We start from the raw sequence: 25,434 nt of genomic DNA, 5'->3' as shown, positions 1-25,434 counted from the left end.
AGTGCAAGAAAATGTTCTCCTTAACATGCGCCTCAGGACGAGAGACGTTCAGACAGCGATAATTATCGCAGTGACTCCATTTCCAATGCGTGCTTTAGACGCAGAAAGCTTGCGCGGAGAGCGTGCACGCCTTTCTGCTCAAGGATGTGGTGCGACGACGAAGTCGCAGAATTTTATTACTTGAGCTCAATAGGCGTTCGTTCGGGGAATGTCTGTCGCAGCTAAGAACGTTGTCTACTGTCGGCGCGCGCAGAAAGAGTTGCTGCCGGACTGCCGCAAGCAAAACGCATATCGCGACAAAACAGCGAACTTTGAAGGATAGCTGCATATATGTTTTTTTGTCTTGACTCGTCCTTTTTAATTCCCTCATCTCTTCGTGCTAGTTCTCTCGCTGTGTGTTTGGTTTTCTTTACATTTTCTAGTTTGCGCCCAGCATCCTTCGCCTTCACTGGCGTAGACGGTTTCCATATGGTGAAGTCTACAGTACTCTCTCTCTCTCTCTCTCTCTCTCTCTCTCTCTCTCTCTCTCTCTCTCTCTCTCTCTCTCTCTCTCTCTCTCTCTCTCTCTCTCTCACCGGAGTTAAAAGGCTATTTAAATTTGAGACTCTTCTTATTAAGCTGTTCTACCAGAATTCGCCCACGGCCAATAATTACGTAACTCCTGCAGTTCAAGCCCCCAATTAATTCACCCTTATTCGCGTCCGGTTTTAACGTTTGCAGTCTTTCAGGGCAAGCATGCATCCTTACAGAGCTGATTCAGGGAACTTACATCAAACAATTGTCCAATTGGCTACAGGAAAGCGCACTATCGGCCACCAGACCTTGGTGGAGTATATAGTTCAAAACGCTTCTCACCGAGCTACACATTGCGACGACCATGGAATACGATTAGGCTGTTTCTTTTTCTCCGACCACGCAGTTAGCCCGCGTATTTACTGGATTACTTCGGGTCCCGTCCGACTGAGAAAAATGACGAAGGAAGAGTAGCGGCGACTGACGAGCGCACCCCATTTCCGCTTCAGCAGGCCAACTTCAAATCGAGCGTCGCTATTCTCACGCAAAGCAGTTCTGCATAAAAGAGCCCACGCTGCCTGTTACGCGGGTACGGATGGCGAGCATATCGACAACAAGAAAACACAACTAATTGGTTTTTGTCAACCATTATGCGGCAACAGAGATGATGCTCACAGCGCAGCACATTAAGCGGCATTTTTTCGCCTCTTGCATGAACTCCTATTCGTGTGTTGTATACGCTAATTAGGCCACCGAGTGATTGTAACGGGGCACAAAAAAAAAACGCAAGAAATGCACGTTTGGGGGAAGCGCCGCATGTTAAGTAGAAGCTGACGCCGAGCGTACTTGCATGCACGTGGGGAAGAAAAAAAGATAGCGGAACAGGAAAGACCGCGGCAACAGACCGACCGCTTTAACGGGTGAAGCAACACTGGGAACTGTCGCCAAAGCAGCCCTTCCTTCTTTCGCCGGGACCTGCTCTAGGGCATCGGGGAAGGACGACGCCGACGGCCAGGCCGGCCGGCCGGCCGGCCGGCGGCGGAGGGGCTTATTGCGCTGGGAATTAGCCGACCTCCGCGGCCCAGCCGGCCGGCCGGTTGACGTTAACGACGCTAACGATGCGCCGCAGCGCCACTTTTTGCCCAACTGCGGACGAGGGCGGAGGGGGAGTTTACTCAGCCGCCAGAGTTCCCCTCGCGAGCGGTCTCTTGCGACAGTTTGCTCTCCATAGCGCAGCAGCATCCAGGGCCTCAGTGGGAATTGGAGAGGTAATCAGCGCGCCAGGAAGCGCGGGCCCATGAGCCGCACACCGCTGTCACGCCAGAGTTAGTGGCCTCCCTGTAGTCGAATGCCGTGGGAGGCGCCATCGAATTCGACTTAGCGGGCCGACTACGCGACGTGCTCGCCCGGAGCATTGTATGGACCGGATCAACCGATAGCGGATTTAGAGCAGTGCTCAGCGGTCGCCTGCGTGACCCTACGCGGTGGCCACGGGAGGTCTGCGCGGCCAGCCGTATACGGAGCATGCGCACGAAGTTTTTGGTCTGCTGCAAGCTGAAGGTACCTCCACGCCGACATTTTTGAGGCGTGCTATTTTCTACACCGGGGTGGGAGGTTCGGCTGTGGCTGCTCCGGATGACCAGAGAGGCAAGCAAACTTGAACGACCATGTGCACGCAGAGATGCCAGAGAACAGGACTTGCGTCATGATCCTTTGTGTGAGAGAATGGCGCAATGATAGGAGACACGTCCAAGTGTCTATGACACGCCCGTTGTTGTGCGCGAGCGGATAGGGAGAAGAGTTTCGGTAGTACAGTGCATGAATTCTGTGGGACTAAGGTTTAAGACATCGTAAAAGGTCAACGGTATGTGAGAAGGCCGCGTAGATAAACTTTTGTTGTCTTTAGGTGACACCACACACACACACACACACACACACACACACACACACACACACACACACACACACACACACACACACACACACACACACACACACACACACGCACACACGCACACACACACACACGCACACACGCACACACGCACACACGCACGCACGCACGCACGCACGCACGCGCGCGCACACACACACATGCGCACGTACGCACACAGACACTTTTTGATTTAGTTCGGCCAGTGCCATTAAGTACAGGGAAACACGAATCTCGCAACCCCCCAGTACCATCTGGTCCATACCACCCAGGTTATTCTCCTCGCTTCCCCTTCATGCATTCCAACGCCAGCTGTCACCACTCTTCAACTACGTAACTCAACTCAAAATCAGTGCAAGCTTGACGCATGACCATATACAGATTCTTATCTAAAATGCGATTTATCAGCGCGGGTTAAAAAAAAAAAAAAGCAGCAGAAACTGTACCAAAACGGACACCCAGGGCGCAATCAATAACCAGCGTCTCTGAGTCAGCCGGGGATTTGACGAAAGTATAACCACCTTTCCCCGCCACATTCTCTTTTTATTACCGCGGGTGCAGACCGCTGCTGGCGGCGGCGCGGCTTACACAAGTCGGTGGCAGCAGCAATTACACCGCGCGAAACGTCCCCGCCGCCGGCTGGTGTCATTCATCTTCCTTGAACAGTGCTGCTCATGCCGGCCATAATTGCACTCCCGAGGCCTCCCCCGTGACGGACGGCTGACAAAACGTTGCTCGCGGCTCCCCTCGTCTTTCGTAGTTCAGCACCAAATTCCTCGCGTGACCATACTGCCGACGACCGGCAGGGGACGCCAGTGTGGGTATAGCGCCAAGGACTATGCCTACTTCGCTTATCGTCAGTTTCTTCCTTATTAGGAAAAGGAGGAGAAGAGCGGTTAATGTATACTGCTGACCGAAGCGGCTTGGCCTTGCGAGCAGAGGACGCGATTGTTTCACCGCAGACGCTTTTGTATCTCCTGTTTACGTTCCGACTTTCCTGACCAACCGGACTTGCCTTCTCTGTCCACCGCGAGGAGCCCGCGTTTTGCATCTTTCAACGTGCCGAGAAGGGAGAGGGTGACAAAAGTAAAAAAAAAAAAAATACAATGGTGAGAGCTCCGGCTACCGCTTTTCCGGCGCGCGATTTTCGCTTCCGATAGCCGCAGCTGCGCCGAGTGAAAAATGAATTCCGAACGTGCGTTCACACGCATATCCGCAGGTCGTCGCCGAGGGTGAGCTCTCCCTCTCTCTCTTTCCCAGCGTACACAACGACGCGTATGGCTCGACGACGAGCTCATATGTGTGCGTCAGTATGCACGTAAGAATACACACACGTGTGAGTGTGTGGCAAAGGCTTTGAAAAGACACGCATGAAGGCTCGTTTTGTCCGTTTTGCGTCCAGGTGGAGGAACGGAGCGTGGAACGTTCTCGCAAGGGCTGCTGATTGTTTCTAGGTCATTCATTTCGATGCCCCCGCCCTCCCGCTTGTTTCTTTTTCTTTTGAATGCCTCCTCTCGGTCGGCTTGTTTCCCCCCTCGACGCACCTGAAGAGAGCTCCCCTTTGTGTCTGGCAATGAGGACCTCCGTGGCATGCGGATTTGCGAGATGGGCGGCCAAGATGTGCACCCGCGTGCGTGCAGATGGCGTGTTATGTGGCGACCTCTTTACGCGAAAAGGAGCAATAGTTCCACCCATCATCCCTCCCCATCCGCGTATTTTGCGCGGGGTGCCAATATTATAGTTATGAAAAAAGAAAAAAAAACTGTGGTTGATTCCTGTCACAGGAATCGGTAAAACACGAAAGTGAAATGTGCAGCGAAATCTGCAGGAGAGCATGATTTGCGGGTCGGCGGCTGTCTTGTGCTCGCGCTTGGCGAGCGACGTCCTGCTGGCGGGTCGCTTCGGAAAAGGTTTACTGGCGTCATTTCCCGTGAAGAATATGACGTCAGTGAAATCTTGGTGTATCCCGGCATAAAACACTTTCGTGTTGAAATCTAAAACCCGAAAACGAACAAAGTGTAACTATAACGTACTCTTTAGTACTAAATGTCGCTTCCTCGCAAGAAGACCCTGTGTGCAGGTGTGCACCCTTTACAGGCCGCTTTCTTCGTTGTACTGGCGTTATTTCCGTGACGGATATGACGTCAGTGTCTTCGTGTATACCGGAGTAAAACACTTTCGTGTTAAAAGATGCCAGAGGACACCAAAGCACGTATAGCTTGCGAAATCGAAAGCACGAATGTCCGACTGAACGTCTGAGACTCTATGCCTCTGCATCGCGTTTTCGAAGGGCTTCGTAATCTCTCCGACTGAGGCGCTTTGCTTCGCGATTCCGCCTTACCTCTTTCGAATGGCTTCGGTCTGTACTGAGTTTTGTGGCATTGTTCGTTCATGCCGTCGTGTAATGCTGAATTTAGCTGCTTACCTGTTTCGCTCGTTCGGTTGAGTTCTTCCGCTCCCTTCATCTAGTGTGTACTGGCAGTAGGGAGACCACGTCTTGCTACTGCTGAGTTTAAGCTTGTGGTGACAAATGCCTCGCGCTATGGAACTCCTGGTGCTATGAAACGTGTCGTATATGGGTACGATTACCAAGGAGTCGTTTTGCTGTCCCAGAAGCCGATGTCGACGCCGGCTTTTTTGCTCAATGGGCCATTTATTGCTTTCGCATTAAAAATGTAAGTGACGGAAGCACACAGCGTCCAGGATGCATCGTATACGCGGCGCACTTATGCTTTCGATTTCTCGCGATATTTACAGCTCTACGAGAGATAAAATTATTGCTATCGCTCTTTTATGGGGCCGCCATTTCAAGTTGCGCTGGTGATGCCACGGACGTCGTAAACCGGCAGCCGCCGTAAAATTTTACTTACAGGAGCGTTTCGCGTCACGGTGGTGCCACGAATGAAATGCGCCTTTTCGGATGCGCAGGATGCAAAAGGTGCCAATGAGGCGTGTGAGACAAGACACTCACCTTCGGGGTCTTGCCGAATTTCTTCTTTCCTGAGATCCAACTTGGACCTTGTGTACACTGCGGAGACCAGAAAAAAAAAGTTACTTTTTCTCTGCAGTGAAAATAAAAATGCGTGAAACCTAAATGGCAAAAACTGTTTTTTAGCGGCTCATGCGGCTGCCCGATTGCACCATCTGCTCTGTGAAGATTTAATGAAGACGTTTGACCTTGACGACGCCACCTTATCTAAGCCGTGAGCTTGGTTGTTTTCCTGTAATTGTTGGAGGTTCTTTAAGAAGCTGTTGTGCGCAGCCAGCAGGCAAGGAACTGTTCGAATCAACGCCGACGGATGCTTTCTTAAATCTCGATTGATTGATTGTAGGGTTTAACGCGCCGACGCAACGCAGGCGCGATGAGGTGCGCCGTAGCGGAGAGCTCCGGATTAATTTCGACCACCTGTGCATCTTTGACGTGCTCCGAAATCTCGTACACACGGGCGTTTTTGCTTTTCGCCTCAATCAGAAAAGCGGCCGCCGCGGCCGGGAATGGAACCCGCGACCTCGTGCTCAGGAGCGCAACGCCATAGCCACTGCGCCACCGCGGCGGATCTTTCTTAAATATCCGTTACGTCCCAATTGTTTCGTCTGACATAGGAAGGCATCTTTTGGCACTGTTCTCTCGGCACATTTTTTTTTGCTATTTTTTCTTGAACCCATCCAATATAATTCGAGGAGTTAATTATACTCCGAGCTTGTACTCTCGAGTTTAACTTCCTATGTATGACTAACGTAGATACCATTTTTGTTATAAAGAAGAGAAGCCTAGACTATATCGTTTCAATTTCATACATTTTACGTGCAGCTGGTCTCGCTGTCTAAGGTAACCGCTTGGCGGGCTACCGTTTACAGCAAGCGATCTTTTCGGTACTGCAACAAGCACGTTCCTGGTTTGCAATGTGGTTCCGTAACTGAACTGCTAAAGCGGTCACAAGGGGTACCTGCGTAGATCAAGTCTGGCCTATCGCACGTAAGCTCCAGACGGCATGAAAAATGCTACAAACTTTCGACGAAAATCGCGACCGGCTTGCGTCGAAGAGCCCGACAAAGTTTACACAGTAACCCATTACGTGCAGGTACAGCGAACCCCCATTAGAACGAAATCGTTTATTTTCTACATCTTGATTGATTCGAAGTTGTCTCATAATCCCCCACTGCAGGGTGCAAAAATCGCACCACGCCCGCTTTTAATGAAGAATGAAGTATCGCTTATAACGAATCCAGTTTCCTGTTACGAGCACTTCGTTACAATGAGAGCTCAATTCGCAGCTCAATATTCCAGCACGATCTGCTGGCTTCTCGTCGATATCCTGCCGGTGTATACGGTCGCAAGCAAAATGCAGGCGGCGCGATCTGAGACTCACGTGTGTAGACGAGCGAGCCGACGACGGCGACTAGGACTAGAGTGGCAATGGCGACGAGCAGGGCGACGAGTCGGCTCCGCGATGAGGATGACGAGGAGGAGCCCGGGAAGCGCAGCTTCCAGAACCGGCACAGCGGCCTCTTCTTGAGCTTGGCGGCCGAGTGGGTGGCGGCGGCGACCGACCGCGGGCTGCCGGGCTCGTGGTGCGGGTGGCCACCCGGCAGCGGAGGCTTCAGGTCCGCCTCCGACGGGTACCCCGCCTTGTCCACCTGGGCGGGAACGGAAAGAGGGAAGGACAGCGCGATGAGCTGCTGGTTCACCTATATATCCATTCGCACACACAGTGATGAGCACGGGCACTGAGCAGTAGTTCTGAACCGACCTAAGGGTCAGTTGTACATTTGATAGAGTGGATGCCTGGGCATGTTGGTGATTCAAGCCCAAGCGCCTGTCATGTGCCCTCTCTTGTCCTTGTATTTCGTGCTGTGTGTTTTAGTCCATGACACAATCTGGTAGTTTGATCACCACGAGTGTGCCTTTCTGCGGGCCACTACGCGTGTGGTTTCGAATAGGCCCGCACTATAATGCCTGAGCACATTTGGCCGGCTCGACATTAAAGGCGGTAGTATGCAGTTGTGCGCCCATAGTCACTTTTCCAATCTTCATGATTTTCCACTACGCAGTAAACAGCTACTGGCGAGATTTCTCCACAACGTAAGCTTTCTAAGTTGCGCTTTCTCAGCACCCAATGTTCACTCCTCGCTCCCAGCATCAGTGGAGTTAGATGAAAAAAAAAATAATAAATAAATAAAGATACCTAAAATTATTTGCGTAACCATGCCTCAACTCTGTATATTCCCCAGCTAAGACTAGTGAGCAAGCGGGAGGGCTAACCGTTGATCCCCAAAAGACTTAGCGCATGAGAGAGAACAAGCAATTCGTCCTTTTATCGCTGCCTCCCAAAGCAACTAACTAATGGCTGCAACAACTATACCCTAGCAGACAGAGCTTACCCTTTATACTCCGATTAGTTTCGGCTCGAATCTAAGACCGATGAAAATGGGACGAGCGAATGAGAGAAACGTCGGGGACAACGTATCCGAGAAAGGAGACAGATAGTTTTCCACTCAGAACCTTAAGCACAGCTTATGTACACAGGCGGCGCCGAAGGCGACGACCCCTTTTCGAGAGCGCGGACAACACTGGGCTCAGATCGCTAGAGCCGGCGCCCCGTGTAATCGGTAATCCTCGTTGCGTGTCGCCAAGTGAGCGAGACACGTCTCCGCTGTAGCTCGGAGTATAGTGGCGCCGCATTAGCATTTCTCGCAGCTCTCATTTTGTGGCCGCCTCGATTAGATGGCACTCCCCCCGGCGGTCGATTTATTGCCGCTTCTTTCCCTCCTCCTCAGGAGTCTCATCCCACCCCCGTCCTCTGCACTTCCGAAAACTGCCGCTCCATCTTCTCGACGACGACGAGCTCTCGGATTAGACGCTTCTCCATGGTATACGAGTACGGGGTATTTGTAGCTCCGAATCTGGCGCTTCTCTTCGAAAGTCTTCGCCGCTTGGACACAGTTCTGTGCAGCGGCCTGCTTGGTGCCGCAGTTTATCACGCAAGCGCTTAGATATGTTGCGGGAGACATTTCAAGGGATGTCGGCCGTGGATTCGAGTCTCGCTTCTGAAAGAATGTTGAACCACAGCGCGAGCGACATGAACCAGAACGACAGCAAGAGGACACACGAAGCGCTGACTTACAACTGAATTTTATTTTCTCTCGGGAGCGCCAAATATAAACGAAACAAAACATGAAAACACATGAAAAACTGACATGAAAAAACAGAAAGCCAACCCCACAAGTAACCATTATCGGCACGTGCCCTGTTAAGATGGACTAGCTCCATCTTCGTGAGTGCAATTTAGGCTACAATGATGCAATTGCCTCCCAAGGGTTCCATCTCGGCGGCCTAAATAATTCCCGGAGTTAGCGGGTTCACGGTTTTGCCGATAACGCGGCAGTTTTCAAACAGCGGCTGACCACCCGCTTTATTTTTAACGTTATTTCCGTGCTCCCGCAGGTATTCATTGAGGCATCTTCCGGTTTGACCGATATAGCTCTTCCCAGAACTTAAAGGCAGGTCGTATACTACGCCTTCTATGCAATCCACGAAGGGCGTCCTGTACTTTATCTGACACAAATATTTTGCCCTCCCCGAACCGTGGTTCAAACTGCAGAGGGCCGACAGTAAATAAAATCGAGTTGTTAAGTCAGCGCTGCGTGTGTCCTCTTGCTGTCGTCCTGTGTCTTCTCGTTTTTGTTCAACATGCATCACCAACTCGCCCAAGTTTCAACGTTGAAAGAATGTTGCTGGAAAAGCCCGGCCCTGCAATGCCCATCGATTCACGGCTTCTTATGTAGAGTGACAGCCACTGTGTGCATATTTCCGCACATTCGAGGGCGCGGTTGCTTGGGACTGTTCCAGAGTATACGTGGCCGCGTAACAAGGTCCATGCTTAAGCCTCCCGTTTTTCTGTGCTCAACACTCATCCACACACTGCGACGTGGACAGCAAGAAAGTATGGGTAGGAGTGCTGTAAACAATCGGTTCTCACTACAATTAAATTTATGTATTTGCTGTCAGAATATTATCGCGGCACATCACCTACCGAATGTCTTGTTACATACAATCCTTCTTCGTCGTAGAATCCTGGTGTCGCAGAACACAACTCCATCTCCAGTTTCGCGAATTCTTGCTGCAGCCGGGCTCGCTTTAGGTCTGTGTACTCACACTGTTTGTTCATGAGTGACATGACAATGGTAGTACGTTTAACGATGTTAAACGTAGTGGCCATTTCTTAACACCTTGATCGCGCGGTACACTGTGCGCTTATTTCTGGGCTTTTAGATTGCTTTTAGTCTCTCGTTGATTACAAAAGTGATGCACTTGACTTTTCTCTTAAGTGAAGGAACATTAGAACAACAAGCTTCAGTGTGTGTGTGTGCGGGGGGGGGAAGGGGGGGGAGACGGAGTCATTTGTTAGGTGTTAGAGAGAGAGAGAGAGAGAGAGAGAGAGAGAGAGAGAGAGGGGGGGGGGGGGGAAGACTGGTCTTCGGCTGAGGGCAGCCCCACAGCGTTCGAATTCTATATCTTGGCTCGTTTCGCCATACCCGCGGCGTTACAGCCTCCCTTATGGTGCACAAAACTGCAGTGACACCAGATACATCAAGTACGAATGTTCGCGGGAAAGGGGCGCAGGGTAGAGAACCGGGTCGGAGATTAGAGGACGACCCGCCGAAGGCGACTCAGCTCTTCCTAGGGCCTGGACGGAAAGACTCCGCGTCCCTTTGCTAAGCCGCGACCGAATGGACGCTAGCACGTCGCATCCTGTTTCGACGGCACCCGACAGCGCCCACAGGTTTACCTTTGAGCGGGCGCGCCTCACGCAATCCCACTCAGCGACCCGCCATCGCAGCGTGCGACAAGGCCGGCGGCCTGCAGCGATATACGTACGGGGGTGCGTGCTCGAGGTTCGCTTCGTACTATCCTGCCTTGTCCTTATACGTGTACAAAGGAGGTGAAGAAAGATAAACAATTTACACCCGAGCCGTAGCGTTATCAGCGGTGCAAATTCCCCGGCGAGTAACGCATGTGACTAGGCGCCTGTCGTGGTTAAATAAGAAACTGCGTCTCTTACCAAATGGAACATTTATGGGCGTTTTTGTGGCCAAGGTACTACTAAAGGTTAGTTGATGCTCAACTAACAGATTGCGAGAATAATCCGTTTAAATGGCGGTGGTGACCGCCCAAATGTATTTTCTTTTCTTTGCACTTTTCACGCTCTCTCTTTTTTTTTTTTTTTTTGCAGGGAAGTTTATACGGTGCCAATTTGAAAGCGGCTTGCTCGCGCAGTGTACTACACTCGCACGTAATAGCGCGGTTGTTCTCGGTCATTTCTCCGCAGGCCCCTTTCACTTCACATCTCTTTTCTGCCTATGCCATACGGTAGAGGGAAGACATGATAGTAACGCACAACACACGCACGCACGCACGCACGCACGCGCACACACACACACACACACACACACACACACACACACACACACACACACACACACACAAAACATTAGCATTTGTAATAACGATTAGAATGAACGAAATAATGTAGCTTCAAGGTATTATGCGATTCCTAGCTTCAAAGTTCTTTTTTCGTAACGTAATACGAGTTATTCGCTTTTTTTTCCTTCCCTCATCAAGTCGCGGCAAGCTCAACCACTAGACGCGTAAGCCATGCAAAAAAGCCAACCTCGTAAAAGAGCCACAATGACAAAGGAGAGCAAATGGAGACGGAACGGGACGAGGGTGCAGAAAATCTGCAGCAAACTTGGTGAAAGTGGCCGGAATTGATCACTGACTTAGCGAGCTGTATTTGCTCTGAACGTTTTACGGTGCATCAATTTGACTCTATACACGCTGCGCATGAAAGCACTCTTTGGATAACGAATGCAGATTGTGTGCATGCATGTCGTGTCGGAGCGTGGGCGTGGAGTTCTTTAAACATGAATACCCTCGTTCTGGTGTAAAATAAAGATATTTATTGGGAAGGATTCGCTTTTGCGGACGGCTAAAAAGTTGGCTATAATTACTCGAAGTAACCGGTGCGAGTGTATGGTGAGGATGATGATGGTGACTATTGTAATCGGGAAGCCGTTGCGTATGTGCCTGTGTACGAAGAACGTACAAACTTCTGCTTGGAACAAGGCGTACATCATATTCTTTGACACAATTTCGTCTCACCGCACTGAGTACTTGCTGCGAAGATCAATGCAACCAGCCGTTAAAGCACAATTAATTAAGAAATAAAACCTAAAAACACCATTCGAAACACCAGGAAGTGCTTGTCATGACAAGAGAAACTGAAGTACGGCATTAATAGCTCACGCCTGGAGTTATGTACGACCACGTTTAGTGAAGGCCCTTAGCGACGGCACAACAAAAGCGCCAACAACCACCTGACCGCGCGCTGCCCCCAAGCGAAACACATCCGCGTTCCCTCGCATTACAACAAAAGTGCTGCCAATAACATTCGCGCTATTATAAGGATAAACCACCTGCGCAGACAAGCCTTCGTATACGTCACGGCCGCGCCGAGAAAGGGGCGGGGGTACGGTGGCGCTGGCATCAAACTTCCAGCCGGCACTCGCAGCCTTTGTCACACCCGACACCGACGTCGCTCGCATCTCCCGCAATTAGCCGGATAGGAGTCGTCTTGGAGGGGACCTCAACTGCTGCGTGACAGTAGCACGGGGAGCGAGTGCGGCGGCATCCCCGAGAAGAAGCCGGGCTCCTTAGCGCGTGCCGAACTCCGTCTCTTATTACTTCGCGCTCACGAACGTCTACCAATGGGGCCGATTCATCGGCGGGCAGAAACAGACAGACGCCAGGAGAAACAACCTGCCGCAGCGTTTGATGGAAGACCCGAATGACTGCTGCGTTTTGCTGTTGTTTTCGCGCGTGTTTTGCGATGCGAGAACGACGTCTGCGCTTGTGCCCCGAGCTGGCGAGGAAACGGACGCTGAAAACTAGGCGCGTTCTTTGTTTTCTCCCGATGGGCGGAAGAGTAGTGGCGTAGCACCACTCCCTGCGGTGTCTCTGCTGCCGAGGAACGGGGGAATTAGACGGGCGCCGGATTGGCCCCGGGATGATCGGCGCGCACCTGGGACGAGGCTAGCGTACTCTCGGAGCTCCTGGCAGACGGCTCGGTCGTGATGGATGATGACGTAACGGGTGTCGGATTTCAAGTTTCAGATCCCCGCCACCGGCTGATTCGCCCCTTGCTGAATGTGGCCCTGATTGGCTTGTCTAATGAAGAGCCCATTGCTACCCGCCGCCGTCTCCCCTCTCCTCTGTTCCAACGGCGACCTTCGTTGATGGCCGCACCGCGCGAAGCCTGCTGCCGGGTGATGTCGCCGTAAAGAATGCGTTGGCCGCGCCACGAATTCCACTCTTCTGAAAGGGCAATAACACGACAGAAGTTGGGCGTGGAGGCACGCCAGGCTTAGAACAGCGTATTGTTGAGAAAAAGGCCCCATACTTGGTGTCAAAGCATTGCTCCGGAGATAGTGCACAAGTGAACGAAATGGGGCGGAGGCGAAAAGCGAAAACGTCCGTGTACTCGAAATTTTGAGACCCGTTAAAGATCCACAGGTGGTCAAAATTATTCCAGAGCCCTCCACTACGGCGCGCCTCATAGCCTGCATGCGTAACGTCGGTGCAGAAAACATCATTATCAATCAATCAATGAGAGGGGGAAAATTAGTGGGGGTGAGTGACGGGGTTAACCGCAACGCTGTTTATGAAGACGTGTAATGCTAACATTAGCCACGTGCGCGGTTGGGCGAAGATGTTCTTGTTTTCAGAAGTTTAATTTGGTTTGGTATGTACCTGCCTACGCATCTCTTATTCGATACGTTCGCGGAGCCGGCGGCGAGGAATTGCCGCGGAGCCGGCAGTGAGTGCGGCGGTGCATCGCGCAGAGCGCCCTGGTTGCTGCGCGATGAGGTGACTGCTACGCCGTAGGTTGAGGGCAGTTATTACGCGCGTCCCCCAGGACCCCCACCGCGCAGGCGCGGTGCACCCAGCGGCTTCAAGGATTCGGTGACGAAGCATCTGCGTTGCTATGCACAGTTTCTTTTCGTTTCCTTTATTTTCCTTCCTTCCTTCCTTCCTTCCTTCCTTCCTTCCTTCCTTCCTTCCTTCCTTCCTTCCTTCCTTCCTTCCTTCCTTCCTTCATTCCTTCCTTCATTCTGGAGCTTTGAGCGACGTGAGCTTGACGAGCCACATGACGCGTAGTAGCCGATTGGAATTTACGTGCCGTTTCGCTGCTACAAACGACGCCGACTGTATCGCTCAATGACCTATTTATTACGGTCGCATTAAAAATGAACGTAATCTATCAGGTCGGTGTACTTTTTCCCTTGCGTTACTTACGTTTCTTAAAATTTAATTTAGAACTTCGGACTAACATGAGAAAACAGTGGTTGTGTGCGTGCGTGCATGCGTGCGTGCGCACTGGTTTACGTTTTATCCCCTTTCTGTCGGCGCAAATCTTCATTACGCCTACACAACCTTTGAAGCAGCGATTTGGCTGTGGGTCACGCTGCGGTGCGCTGCGTGTGCATCACGTACGCGCGTGTCAGTGCGTCACTTGGACATGCTTTCTCCTTTATTCCCTCCCATACCCCAACTTCTTCAACACGCTCTGCGGTCTAGTGATTAAAAGAGGAAGGAACCAGACAGAAAAAAGTACGATGGCAACCACAAGGTTCTTGAAAAACCCCAGGCGCAACTTTTTTTTTTTTTTCAAAAGGCGGGCATGACGTACACAAGAAGGAAATCAACGGAAATGAAAAGCATTACTAAAAGCACATATCAGACTGCACCCAGGCGCGCACTGAGTGCGTCTATATACGCTCACACACGCGCAGCTCTTGGGGGATTTCTGCAGCGGGAGCCAGCGCTACCACCACTCGTTTTGTTTTGCTTTGTGTCACTGTTTCTTCTTTGCTCTTTTAATTTCCACTCTGACCTTTATGGCGTCGTAAAATTTTTCCGCTTTTCGCTTTCTGCGTCTCCTGGCGCCGCTTTTCCAGAGCCGAATGTAATCCACTATAAATTACAGCGGGCAGCGGAGCGTTCTCGGATAGCCCCGAAACGCGAAAGGCCTCTCCCTCTCTATCTCTCTCGCGGTGCTCACAGCCTAGGCAGGCAGGCAGCAGAGGCTGGGAGCCCAAGGGCGGCGCTATGATTGCCGCAGCGCCCGCCAGGAGGCGGCGGCGATTTTTGTTCCTAGATTTGGGCTCTTTTTCTCGGTCCTGTGTTTGCGTGCCTGGGCGGGTGTGTGCACCTGAATGTGTTTGTGTACGCAATTTTGCGCGGCCACGCAGCAGCGCTGGTTTTGGTTCACTCCCATCCCCCCTCCAATACTCCTCTTCCGCCATCGGCCCTCCTTTCTCGAGGCAACTGTCGGGACGCCATTATTAACTCCGTCCGCGGCCAGGCATGCTGTTCAGTATGCGAATCCCGTCGGCACACTCGCGCTTTTTATCCCTTGTCCTTTTGCGCCAAATTTTACGGTCCTATCGCTATACGTTGCGCGTGTATTGAGACGTTTCTTTCTCAGAAGGGAACGCCGCTGACGGGGCGGCACTGGGCTGCCTCCCGTGGGTACACGAGAGAGTATCGCCACACGTGCTTCGATGTGTGTGTATATATATATATATATATATATATATATATAGATACGGGACGAGGGACTCGGTAAAGATACATATCAAGGTTGCAGTCGTCATTGCCAGTGCTATTCGGCTTTTTTCGAAATATATAATAGGGCCGAATGACGTGTGCTTGTCACGTTTCATTGATTCATTGATAAATAAGCGAAAATATAAGTCGAGAAAAAATCCGCCGTTTTCCGGGAGCGGGACTCGAACCCACATCTCCGCATAACCGGTGCGGTGCGTTAACCGCACCGGTTAACGCACCGCACCGCAACGCAACGCACCGCACCGGTTATGCGGAGATGTGGGTTCGAGTCCCGCTCCCGGAAAACGGCGGATTTTTTCTCGACTTATATTTTCGCTTATTTATCAATGAATCAATGAAACGTGACAAGCACACGTCATTCGGCCCTATTATATATTTCGAAAAAAGCCGAATAGCACTGGCAATGACGACTGCAACCTTGATATATATATATATATATATATATATATATATATATATATATATATATATATATATATATATATATATATATATATATATATATATATATATATATATATAGAGAGAGAGAGAGAGAGAGAGAGAGAGAAAGATCTGTGTGCCCCCAGCCTCTGCTTCCCCCCGTCCTCTTTGCCGCTTCTTCCGCCTTTATCTATACGGGGTCTGTGTACGGGAAAGCTACCGGTTGAAGACCCCAAGGAACCAGTTGCTTTGATACACAATCGAGTATGCTGGTTCGAAAGAGCTTGCGCGTACTCTTCGCTTGGCTCTCGGGGGGTATCCTATTTCGGTAATGTTTTCACTTCCGTTTTCCTTAGAACGTTATTTTCTGTTGCCTGTGCCGTTTGGTTTCGGTTTCTGCGCACTCGAGTAGTTTGAAAAATCGCACGGGAAACTTTTATTTATCTGGTTGTCTTCTACACTCGTACGTGCGCACGCTGCAAAAAGATTGCACTTCGCCGTGGTCGATAAAACGCGTCCGCCTCTAGCCATCCTTGCGCTACGACAAGGATCCGAAAAAATCAACTGTCATGGTTTTGTTGTAAAGCATAACGTTATCTTTGAAGTACCGCATTAAGAACGGACGTGCTATGCACAGCGTCTAGCATACACACATTGTTGCATTCCAAAATGTTGCCCCCATCCTAGCCCGAGGTAAGCTTCGCTGCACAGCTTGGACGTCAAAGGCGAAGCTGTCTTTGGGTATCAGCAGGAAATCCGACGAACGGGAGTAATTGAGCGGATTTCATTGGTGTAATTTTGCACGTGGGAAAGAGCGGGAACCAGAAGTACCAGGGAGAAATACATTCTACCGGGATGAAAGTCTGAATACCAGAGTAACTTCCGATTGTGCTCTTGGCTCGGCTGCGGGACGACGCGATCAACCTGTTGCTCTGCAAGGTCCTTACGCCGGAACACTGAAACCGCTCTCTCTCCGTTTGCCGTTCCACGCGTTATTCTTACAAATGCCCCGCCTTAAATCTTCTCCATAAATCCAGCTGTAGGGGAGCGAAGTGCCACCGAGCAAAGCAGTCTCCTGCAGACGGGAGGCAAACCGGCGGGCTCCGTGCTCCTCACACCCGCAGTTTTCCGCAAGCCATAATTTGTCTAGTTCCTCTCCGGAGCAGCAGTGTTGTCAAGTCGTCAACACGGACGCACCAGAGGCCCGGGACCGGGCGGAAAGGAGGAGGATGCGCCGCCATTTATGCGCCCTACCGCGTTGACAGCTTGATGCCTCCCTGACGAGCAGACGACCCGCCATTAGGAGCGAACGAAAAAAAGAAAAAAAAAGAAAAAGAAACGAATCCCAGGCACGGAAATAAGCGAGAAAAACCAAGTGCGCGCACCTCGCGACGTCAGCTGTCTTTGCGGAGCAGACGCACGTTTCGACTCGAACAAAGAAAGCGGACCAGGCAGCGTGGGAGAGAGAGAGAGATCAAACTTTATTTAAAGCGGCCCATGTCCGGGCTGCCGAAAATGTGGTTCTGGTGGGCCTGGAAGACGTTCAGGTGGGAATTCCGCAGGTGTCAGGGCCCCGCACGTGGGCAATGTGCCGGGCGAGGCGAGGCCAAAGGATGGGGCGAAGATCAGGCGGAGGAGCGGCCCAGTTTTCCCGTCATGATATAGTGGGAGAAAAATCATGCGCAGACGGAAAACAAAGAACGGCAGACGCTAGGAAAGGGGAAATGAAAAGCAACGGGTACAGCGTAAAGGCTTGAGGAAACCCTCTTAGTGGAATTGGACTGAAAGGATAATGACAGACCCAAGGAAAGAGGAAAAGAGCGAAAGAGACGTGCCACGGTGCGGTCTAATGATTGGTTTGATTTAATTTTCGCGCGCTGAACCCTTACCCGCAGGAGCGGCGCGCACTTTGGAGATGAGAACAAGAATTTCGGGACCCTGCAAACGGCGGCGGCAGGGGGGCGAGGCTTTCTACGCGAAGGGGGAGCATCTGTAGCTTCGCGCGTAGAATTACCGTTGCCGCCGCCGAAGGGGCAGGTCGCTGAAGCGGTGCTCCACTTTCGCTTCTCAATTTTTCTTCCTCAGACTTGAGGCCTCAGCGATTTGTACTGGTACGGCGTCGCTTATTTTTGTCCTTGGAGAGCGGAGAGCTGTCAGGCGCGATGCTCTGATTCTGCTTTCGGGAGCCAACGCGCTTGCAAAAAAGCCCAGTACAGATCCGTATATTGAAGCGCCGCCCGGATTTTTACCGTTCGTGCTGCTTCTTCAAGTAAAGTTTTCTTAGGATACAGTTCGGGACCGGGTTAATCACAACGGCTAGCCCTGCCAAGCGTATAGCATACAACTTGGGAACAAGACTAGCGAAACCTTGACGTCGAGGAACGAGCGCAGTTCGATTATTTTTTTAGTGCTCAGGCAATACCACAGCACGTGTAGTTGTACCCTGTAGTTACACGCCCTGCAAAGCACCGAGCTTCCGGGTGAAGCCGAAGCGAGTGCGGTAGTCGACGACGGCAAAACGTCGAATGAAAAGGACGAAATGGTGAAATCAGAGTTTCGATTTATTTCACACCCGGGAGGGAGGCGCAACCGAGCGCGTTAAAGAAGAAGGCCATTATCTCGCGCCCATGTGCGGCATGCTGTATAACGTTGCTGTAGAAAACATACATTAACCCACATTTGTTGCTAGATAGAGATAAGCGAGCGACGCTTTTTCTAGCCATATATACAGCGGCAGCCCATTAGGCTATCGCGGAACGATCATAATGTCGATAAGGCACCCACCCCGGCGGAAGCGGAAGAAAATGAGCGCTTTTCTAACGCCGTTTCCCGAGCAGCATCGCAGGGTTCTCCAACGCGTTATTGACACCAGAGGCGTCGAAGAGGCTGCGTAATAAAGCGGGCCTCGCATTTTCATTACGAGCCGTTCGCTATCTCTCCTTCCGGTCCTTGAAAGCTTCGGAGACTTCTTTTTGCCGAAAATTCCCGAGGAGTGGGTCGGCGGCAAACTAGTGTTAGTGCTGGGAACGAAAAAGAAAAATTTAGAAGAGGTTTCATCGCTTCCGATATGAGGGAGCCATACGGATCACCCGCGAAGCGCGGGAAACGATTTCAAATGCAAAACAGCTCAAACACCGGAAGCAGTGTGGAAAAGGGGGAAGTCGCCAGGAGTTGGGAAGAGGGGCACTCGAACGCGTAGTCGGGCGCGCCGTTCGCTTACGGAATGGCGGTCGTAACGTTAATCGCTACTGTAGGAGCCCAATTAAAACGGGAACACGGAAGAGGAGAAAAGGACGACCAGTACGACGACAGCGAGTTCTTTCCTCGCTCTTCTCAGGGGAAGGATATTGCGGAGTAAAAGTGCTGAGGGGAGGCTTTTATGGGCCGACGAAGGGAACTGTCGGCCCATAAATGGTCGCTCGGCTCGAGTAAATGGTCCCACCAACTTCCCAGGGCTGCGACAGTTTGCGGACGACACGTGTCTCAGCGGGATTGCGTGCAACGCACGACCCTTTCTCATTAGAATTCATGCTCACCGCAGTCGGCGTAGTTTCCCAATGAAGCATTCTCACCATACTCCATTATCGTTAAAGGAAAAAGTGAGTCAGCAAATATCTCCTGCACATCGTCGTTCAGCGGTGAAAGAGTACTTTGCATTTCACTTTTGCTTTTCCACGTGTTCTCGGAATATTTGTGCCGGCCTGCAAGACCACACGTCAGCGCAGACAGCGGTCGCTGAATATCGACGAAATGCTTTCAGCAAAACGCAAGATGACGCCCGTCCCTTCGCCCGTTGCTTTGCTTCTTGCATGCCTTTTTGGTTCCCCACGAAGCACCGTGTTCTATACCTCGCCAGAGAAAGTTGTCAGCCGCAAGTGCTAGAGGAGTGAAACCAGAGCCGCGTCGTTTGCCACACGTGTTGCAAAGTGAGCCGACCTGCGAGCAGTGCACGAACACCGCACCGTTCTCCAAGTTGCCACTACACAGCGGAACATCTCGGGAAACGCGTAGAGTTGAGGTTCGACATGTGTTTTTCTTTTTATACGTCTGTTACCCGTGCTCTTTCAGACCATTCATTTTTGTGGTTGTGTTTAGTTTGTATAGCGTTTTTATATATTCGCGGCAGGCTTCGAGTTCCTTTGGGTACTTTCGGCTTTGCTGTTTTCTATGCCAGCAGTGTTCTTTTGACAACTTCGGCATGTGTCCGGTTCTGATGTGTGCTTATTTGTGTTTAGGCATTTCTCATGAAAAAAAAAAAGATGCATTTGAGTTAAACGAAGGGAACTTGAAGGAAAAGGAAATCTCGTTTACGTACGCACCGTCAACTGACGCCGGCAAGAGGTTTCGGCAAAGCAGAGAAGAAAATGCTTTGCTATGCCGTTCTCGCTTCTGTGTTTTCTGCGAATGCGCGCGCCGAAGAAATAAAATATGGCTGCGTTTTAGCACGGTGCTAGCAGCAGCAAGGCAGCATTTCGGCACGACAGCTGTGCTCTGCGGGACGGCCGTCCTCCCAAGGCGCAGATCCAATGCCACTCGGACGAAGCAGAACTCGAATTCTGCGGATATGGTCGGCGCTTGCCTTCCAGCGTCCACTGTCCTATCACTTTCAAAGCTCGAGACGCCGGCGCAAGGAGAACCAGCGTTTCTCTTTACAAGTTATCTTCGTTTTCCTTTCTCTTTTTTTGTTTGTTTGTCAGACGTCGTCGCGTTGTCGCCATGGCTCCTCCATTCAGACTGTCGGTTCGTCTTGCCTCGCCGCTTGGAGCCCGTGGGCGCAGCATGTGTTTCCGATGGGGGATGGAGAAGGCGGTAAAAGATGGGAGCTGCTCGGGAGTGTCTGGATTCAGGCGTTGACAACTCCGGCCGCTCGCGCGCCCGCGGTGTTCGCGCAGGGGTGCACGCGGAGACACGCGAGCCGGGAGCAGACAAGAAGAACACGCAGAGACGTGGCAAGGGGCGCAATGTTAACCGTAGAACAGAGGCAAAGAAATTCTGCAGAGAATACTGCATCTCTCACTCGCTCGCAGCTGGAGCGGAGTTTGAGTGAGCGCCTCTGTTAGTGCTCAGATTCCCCGGACACTTTAGGAGGAGGAAGTGCGGATAAAGCTCGGAACGCAGTAGGCACTAAAAAGAAGAGCTAAACGGACGGCAGGACGAGAAAGAGAGACGGGGAGCAAAACGTTACACCGAAACGTCGCGGGGGCTGAAAGCGGCTGGACGAAAGAAAAACTGCCGCGTGGGGTGTCAGCTGCGGGTGAGAAGCGCTGACGAGCAGTGCGAAGCTGTTGGAGGAGGGGTGGCACGGGGATTTGGAAGCCCGTTTCCAGATGTCTGAACGGGGAAACGAAGATGACTTCCCCCCACTGCGTCGTGCCGCGCGCCGCGATTTTGTTTTCTTCTCCATAACTTCCTTCCGTCTTCGCTTCTATCTGCGTGTTTTGTTTTCCGGCCAATTGGAAGTACACGGGGGAATGGAAGGGAACAGGGCTGGCGGAGGGGGTGACAGGAAGAAGGACCATTTTAGAAGTGATCACACGGTGGAGTACACCGATCCGGCGCTGTAGGGAGTCACTTTAGGAGCGCCACTGCTGACAGAGTTGAGTTCCGGGGGAAGCGGGGGCGAAAATTCTGTGATAGCTTTAGTGCGCCAGCGACAAATTGTCTTGTTTTTCTTAGTGTCTTTCTGCGGCTCCTTGCTCTACGTATACACTCACGCACACGGAAAAGCGCCTGTACGCAGTTTTGTTTACATGGGGAGTAATTGGACCATACGGTTCAACCTTTCCTGAACGCATGCACGCACGCAAACACGAAATACCAGAGAGAAAATTTATTGCCTAACATTAATAAAACAAAAAGTCTCCGAGTCTGAAAATTTTAGCACCGCTGCCTTATTTCTTATATCAGAGGTTGTTATTCCAACGGTGCCGAGACACGTTTGAATTTGAGTTGGGTCATGAGCAGCAACTGTGTCTGCTTCTTTGTTAATTACGCAAACGTTACTTTCGTGCCGCATGGACACTAAACGAACCTGCATCGTATAATGTGCCGCAGGGTGATATCTGGAACTTCGAATTCGAACGCGGCGTTTCCCGCTTGCAGCGAATCTCATTTTAGGAAAGAATGCGACCGAAATTTGCTTTGCGAGCACAAAGCCAGCGGTATTTGCGTATACTTGTATTTTTTGTTTTGTTTTCAACCTCTGTGGCAAGCACACACACGACCAGGCGTCCCCAGCTAAGGAAAGGCTAGGCCACCTCAGCGTCCTACCGGGGTCGTGGCACGTACGTGTGCACGTCCAAGACCCAGGCGTGAAATCTGGGCTTCGCGAAGGACGCGCTGCGCCTTCGCAGAAGGCACGGATCGCGAAGGCCGGCGAGGGGATTAAGAAGCGGCCTCATCTCCGCTCCCAAGCCGAGACGAGTGGTCGGCAAGCAGCCCTATCTCTCTGCCTGTCTGCCTCCTCTCGAGGAACTCCCGCTAGGATGCGGCAGGCTGACGTTAACCTGACAGCCGCGCTACGTTTCTTGCTGCGCTTTCGCTTTTCGACTGCGGCCCGCTTTGCAGTCGAGGTCGCAGGGTGTGTGTGTGTGTGTGTCGGTCGGCGCCACTCCTTCGGATTTCTTCTTCGCGCGGCCGAGCGCCTAAGACGCAGAACAAACTTGAGGCGAAGAGAAAAATGACACGGGGGAATGCGGGAGGGAGGAGGGGGCGATTCCGCCTCGAAGTTTGTTTACCGCCAACACGGAGTTAGCGGGACAGCTTCTTATATATACACGCGCGAGATTTAGAACCTCATCGGAGACGCCAGAGCGAGCGGCGGACTGGCACTTTGCGAAGGCATCGCATGGCGCTGCTCACGAGCTTCACGAGCAGTGAAGCCACTTTTAGGGTTCGCTCTCCTTACGTTTAATATCTTACACACACTTTTGCATTCCTTCGCCGCAAGACGTCAAACGTTATACATGGTGTTTTATTTTAGTTTAAAAACGAAAAAACGCATCTGTGTGTCTGTGTGCGCTGCTCACAATGTTTTGAATTTGTTTCTGTTCTTGCATTTGCATTTTACTTTGTTTTTTTTTCTGTACCCCAAATTTAAACAGCTTGGTACAAAAATTGAAATCCCATCCAGTTGTATCCAGTTATATCAGTGTGTGCTAGTGTCTTCTTTTCCTTGCAAATTTTGCTTGTAAAATTTTTTTCTTGTACTTTTTATTTTTTTCTTGTACTTTTTATTTGCTTTGTCGTACCGCTTGCGGCTGAGGGTGGCGTGGCCTTCGTCAGGCAACTGTTTTGCCTCTAGCCATGCCCCCCAAGGCAATGTTTTGTAATATTGCCTTGAATAAACTTGAACTTGAACTTGATTTCGGAACAAGCTAAAGACCCCGCGTGGTTCAAATTATATCCCAGCCCTCCACTACAACAAGCCCAATAGCACAAATTTAAAGATTCGGCGCGTAAAACTGCAAAGATTTGAAAATGTAGCTTCAACAAATGTATTTAAAAAAGGGGCGAAGGTTAGATGCATCTCGCTGTTTGCGAGAGCATACGTGTCTTGACGGCCACCAGGAAACGCAATTAGTGTAGTGTAGTTAATTAATATTCGTATTTTTATTTCCTGGGGCCTGTCTAAATTAGGAAATGGATCAATCTGAAAAGTACTGCCGACACATTTCACAGGAGTCTCCTAAACCTAATTAACGCAGTTCAATTAAAATCATTCGTCAGCCTCTGAAACTGTTATCGCTACTCGATAACCATCGTGCCCGACGGGTTCCACCGGCAAGCAGCAATGCGAGGTTTTTTTTGTTTTGTATTGTTTTGTGTTCCGTCGACCTCCATTACTGCAGTCGGCGTTTTCCCAAACGCGGGCCAAGAGCCGTCCATCTGTTCTCCGTCCCGACAAGAAGATGGTTGACGTGGTCGGTAATCGTAACGAGTTGCAATGCCAGCGATGCTTTTACGATGCAAGCGCTCACGAGCTACGCGTGAAAACGCCGGCGATACCATGACGTGGTGAAGTTGCGCTTTCTGCCCGACGCCGGTGCTAGTGCGCCACCCGCCGCGCAAAGGCGCCTCGTCATGCCCGTCCAGACAGCCAGTTGCCTTAGCTTGCAGACGATACTTTGAAGCGGCAGGCCCTCTGGGGTGATCTAAGCGCCCTCGTTCTCGTGCTTGTATTTCTGGCCGTATGCGTCGTGGAAACTGTCGGGCATACCTTCCTCGATGGGTGTGCGTGTTTGCTGATATGTGTATAGCAGTGACGAGGACGCGGTTCAGGCCGTTCCCTGTGAACTGAACGACGACAGATATCCGTCGGGGGCGCTACGCAGTTTCCGTCGGTATTCGCCGCCCTCTGAGCTGCGGTAAAACGAACTTCCCTGCCGTTTGGAGCCATCAAAAGGTGATAACTGGCTAGGTTTACCATTTCCAGACCAGATGTTGGTGTGGGAAAATTGGCGACAACAAAACTCCGCGTCGGGGGCTGCGGTGCTCGTAAGGTCTGCTTTTGTGTCAGTCACAGTGGTGATGGAGGAGACTGCAGGTGACGAGCAACTTAGAGGACGTGTTCCTGGGACTTGTGCGTTGTCTAATGATGATGATGATGATGCAAGAAATTTCCTGCGGAAGTTGTGGGCTGCCGGCTGGCTCAAAGGATGGATCAGCATGGAATCAAGTTTACCGGTAAGCTTACTATTTTAACCGCCATTTCTCCTTTAATGGAAACAGTGTTATAATCCGCTGATGGAAAATTAATATCTACAATAGCTGCCGCAAAAGGTTACGGAAATTGAAAGATTTTTCTGGCTGCACTTTATGCACCGTGTTGCGCTTCGTGTTCCGTAACTGCGTTTGTGAATTACCCAAATAGCCGTGTCAGCACTTGGAAAGTTTTATGTAACGACAGTAGCGCCCACTGGATTTTTTTTTTTTTGCTATTTGAAATCCGGTTACGATGCGGCCGAAATGGGCTTTCACGAACTCTCGCCGATACTTCTAGATATACAGATATATTTGAAACATATATACCACATGAACTACTAGTGATAACGCCGGTGACGCCGGGCCATGGAGAAGTTGGGCTTTGAGTGCAACGTCATTGCGCCAGGTGACGTGCTTCATGAGCGGCGCGCAGACGCTTCGTCATGATGCACAGACACCCGGCCGCTTTGCGCGCGCTCGTTTGGAAGCTGCTCCATTTTTAGCAGCACCGCTTCGCTTGTTGACTGGCTACAATTTTCGGATAAAAACTTCTTGCGTTTAACTAGCGCTTCAAACTTTAATCGTTATAAACTATGCTTATCATTGCTGCTGAACAGCTGGATAGATGAAACATCAACCGTCTGTTTTTTTTTTTTTTTTAATAAGTAAAGATGCAACTAAAGTAAAGATGCCTTTATACTTGGCGGGCTTCGCACTATTTTGACGTCCTTTCAAAGCAACATCTTTCGATACATTCCGCGTCCTCGCTGTGGTCTTAGCAAGGTAGGGGAATAGCACATCAGAGTCGTCTGGGAGTTCTTCGCACACGTGTGTGCGCATACGACATCGTTTGCTCACGCTTCCTTTGTCGTCTGCTCCACGGCGCCAGGCTACGTGCGAGCGGCGCGCAAGCCCTCTTAGAAAGTTAGCACCGAGCCCGGCGGCCGAGCCGTCGGGTTTACCTTTCCCGCTTCGGTCGTTCCAGTTTTTTTCGCGTGCACCACGGCACCTCGTGTGTGGTCTGGTGAGGTGCGCGGACGATCCGGCGAGCGTTTTCTGCTCGTGCTTTTTTCCGCGCGCTCGTCTGCGGCATACGTGCCAGTGCAAACAGCAGACGACGCCGAAGCAGCCGCCAACAGCGCCGCCGCGCCGCCTACGCAGCGTTATTCCT

The 25,434-nt window shown here is 51.2% G+C and overlaps 1 protein-coding gene across 6 annotated transcripts in view; it reads right to left on the bottom strand.

Annotated features, from left to right (window-relative positions):
- Nucleotides 1-25,434, bottom strand: part of LOC144174113 (uncharacterized) — a 350,888-nt gene that overhangs the window by 35,646 nt on the left and 289,808 nt on the right. For all 6 annotated transcript variants that reach the window (XM_077702574.1, XM_077702575.1, XM_077702576.1 and 3 more), the window contains 2 exons: nt 6,817-7,084; nt 5,418-5,474 (listed from right to left, as the gene is read on the bottom strand). In XM_077702574.1, the coding sequence (XP_077558700.1) occupies nt 5,418-5,474; nt 6,817-7,084 (325 nt within the window). The remainder of the gene's footprint in view (nt 1-5,417; nt 5,475-6,816; nt 7,085-25,434) is intronic.

This window comes from Haemaphysalis longicornis, unplaced genomic scaffold (genome assembly GCF_048455015.1).
Source record: "Haemaphysalis longicornis isolate Haplotype H1 unplaced genomic scaffold, Haemaphysalis longicornis Haplotype H1 scaffold_3, whole genome shotgun sequence".
In the NCBI taxonomy this organism is placed as follows: domain Eukaryota; kingdom Metazoa; phylum Arthropoda; class Arachnida; order Ixodida; family Ixodidae; genus Haemaphysalis; species Haemaphysalis longicornis.
This window is presented reverse-complemented; position numbering and strand designations above follow the sequence as displayed.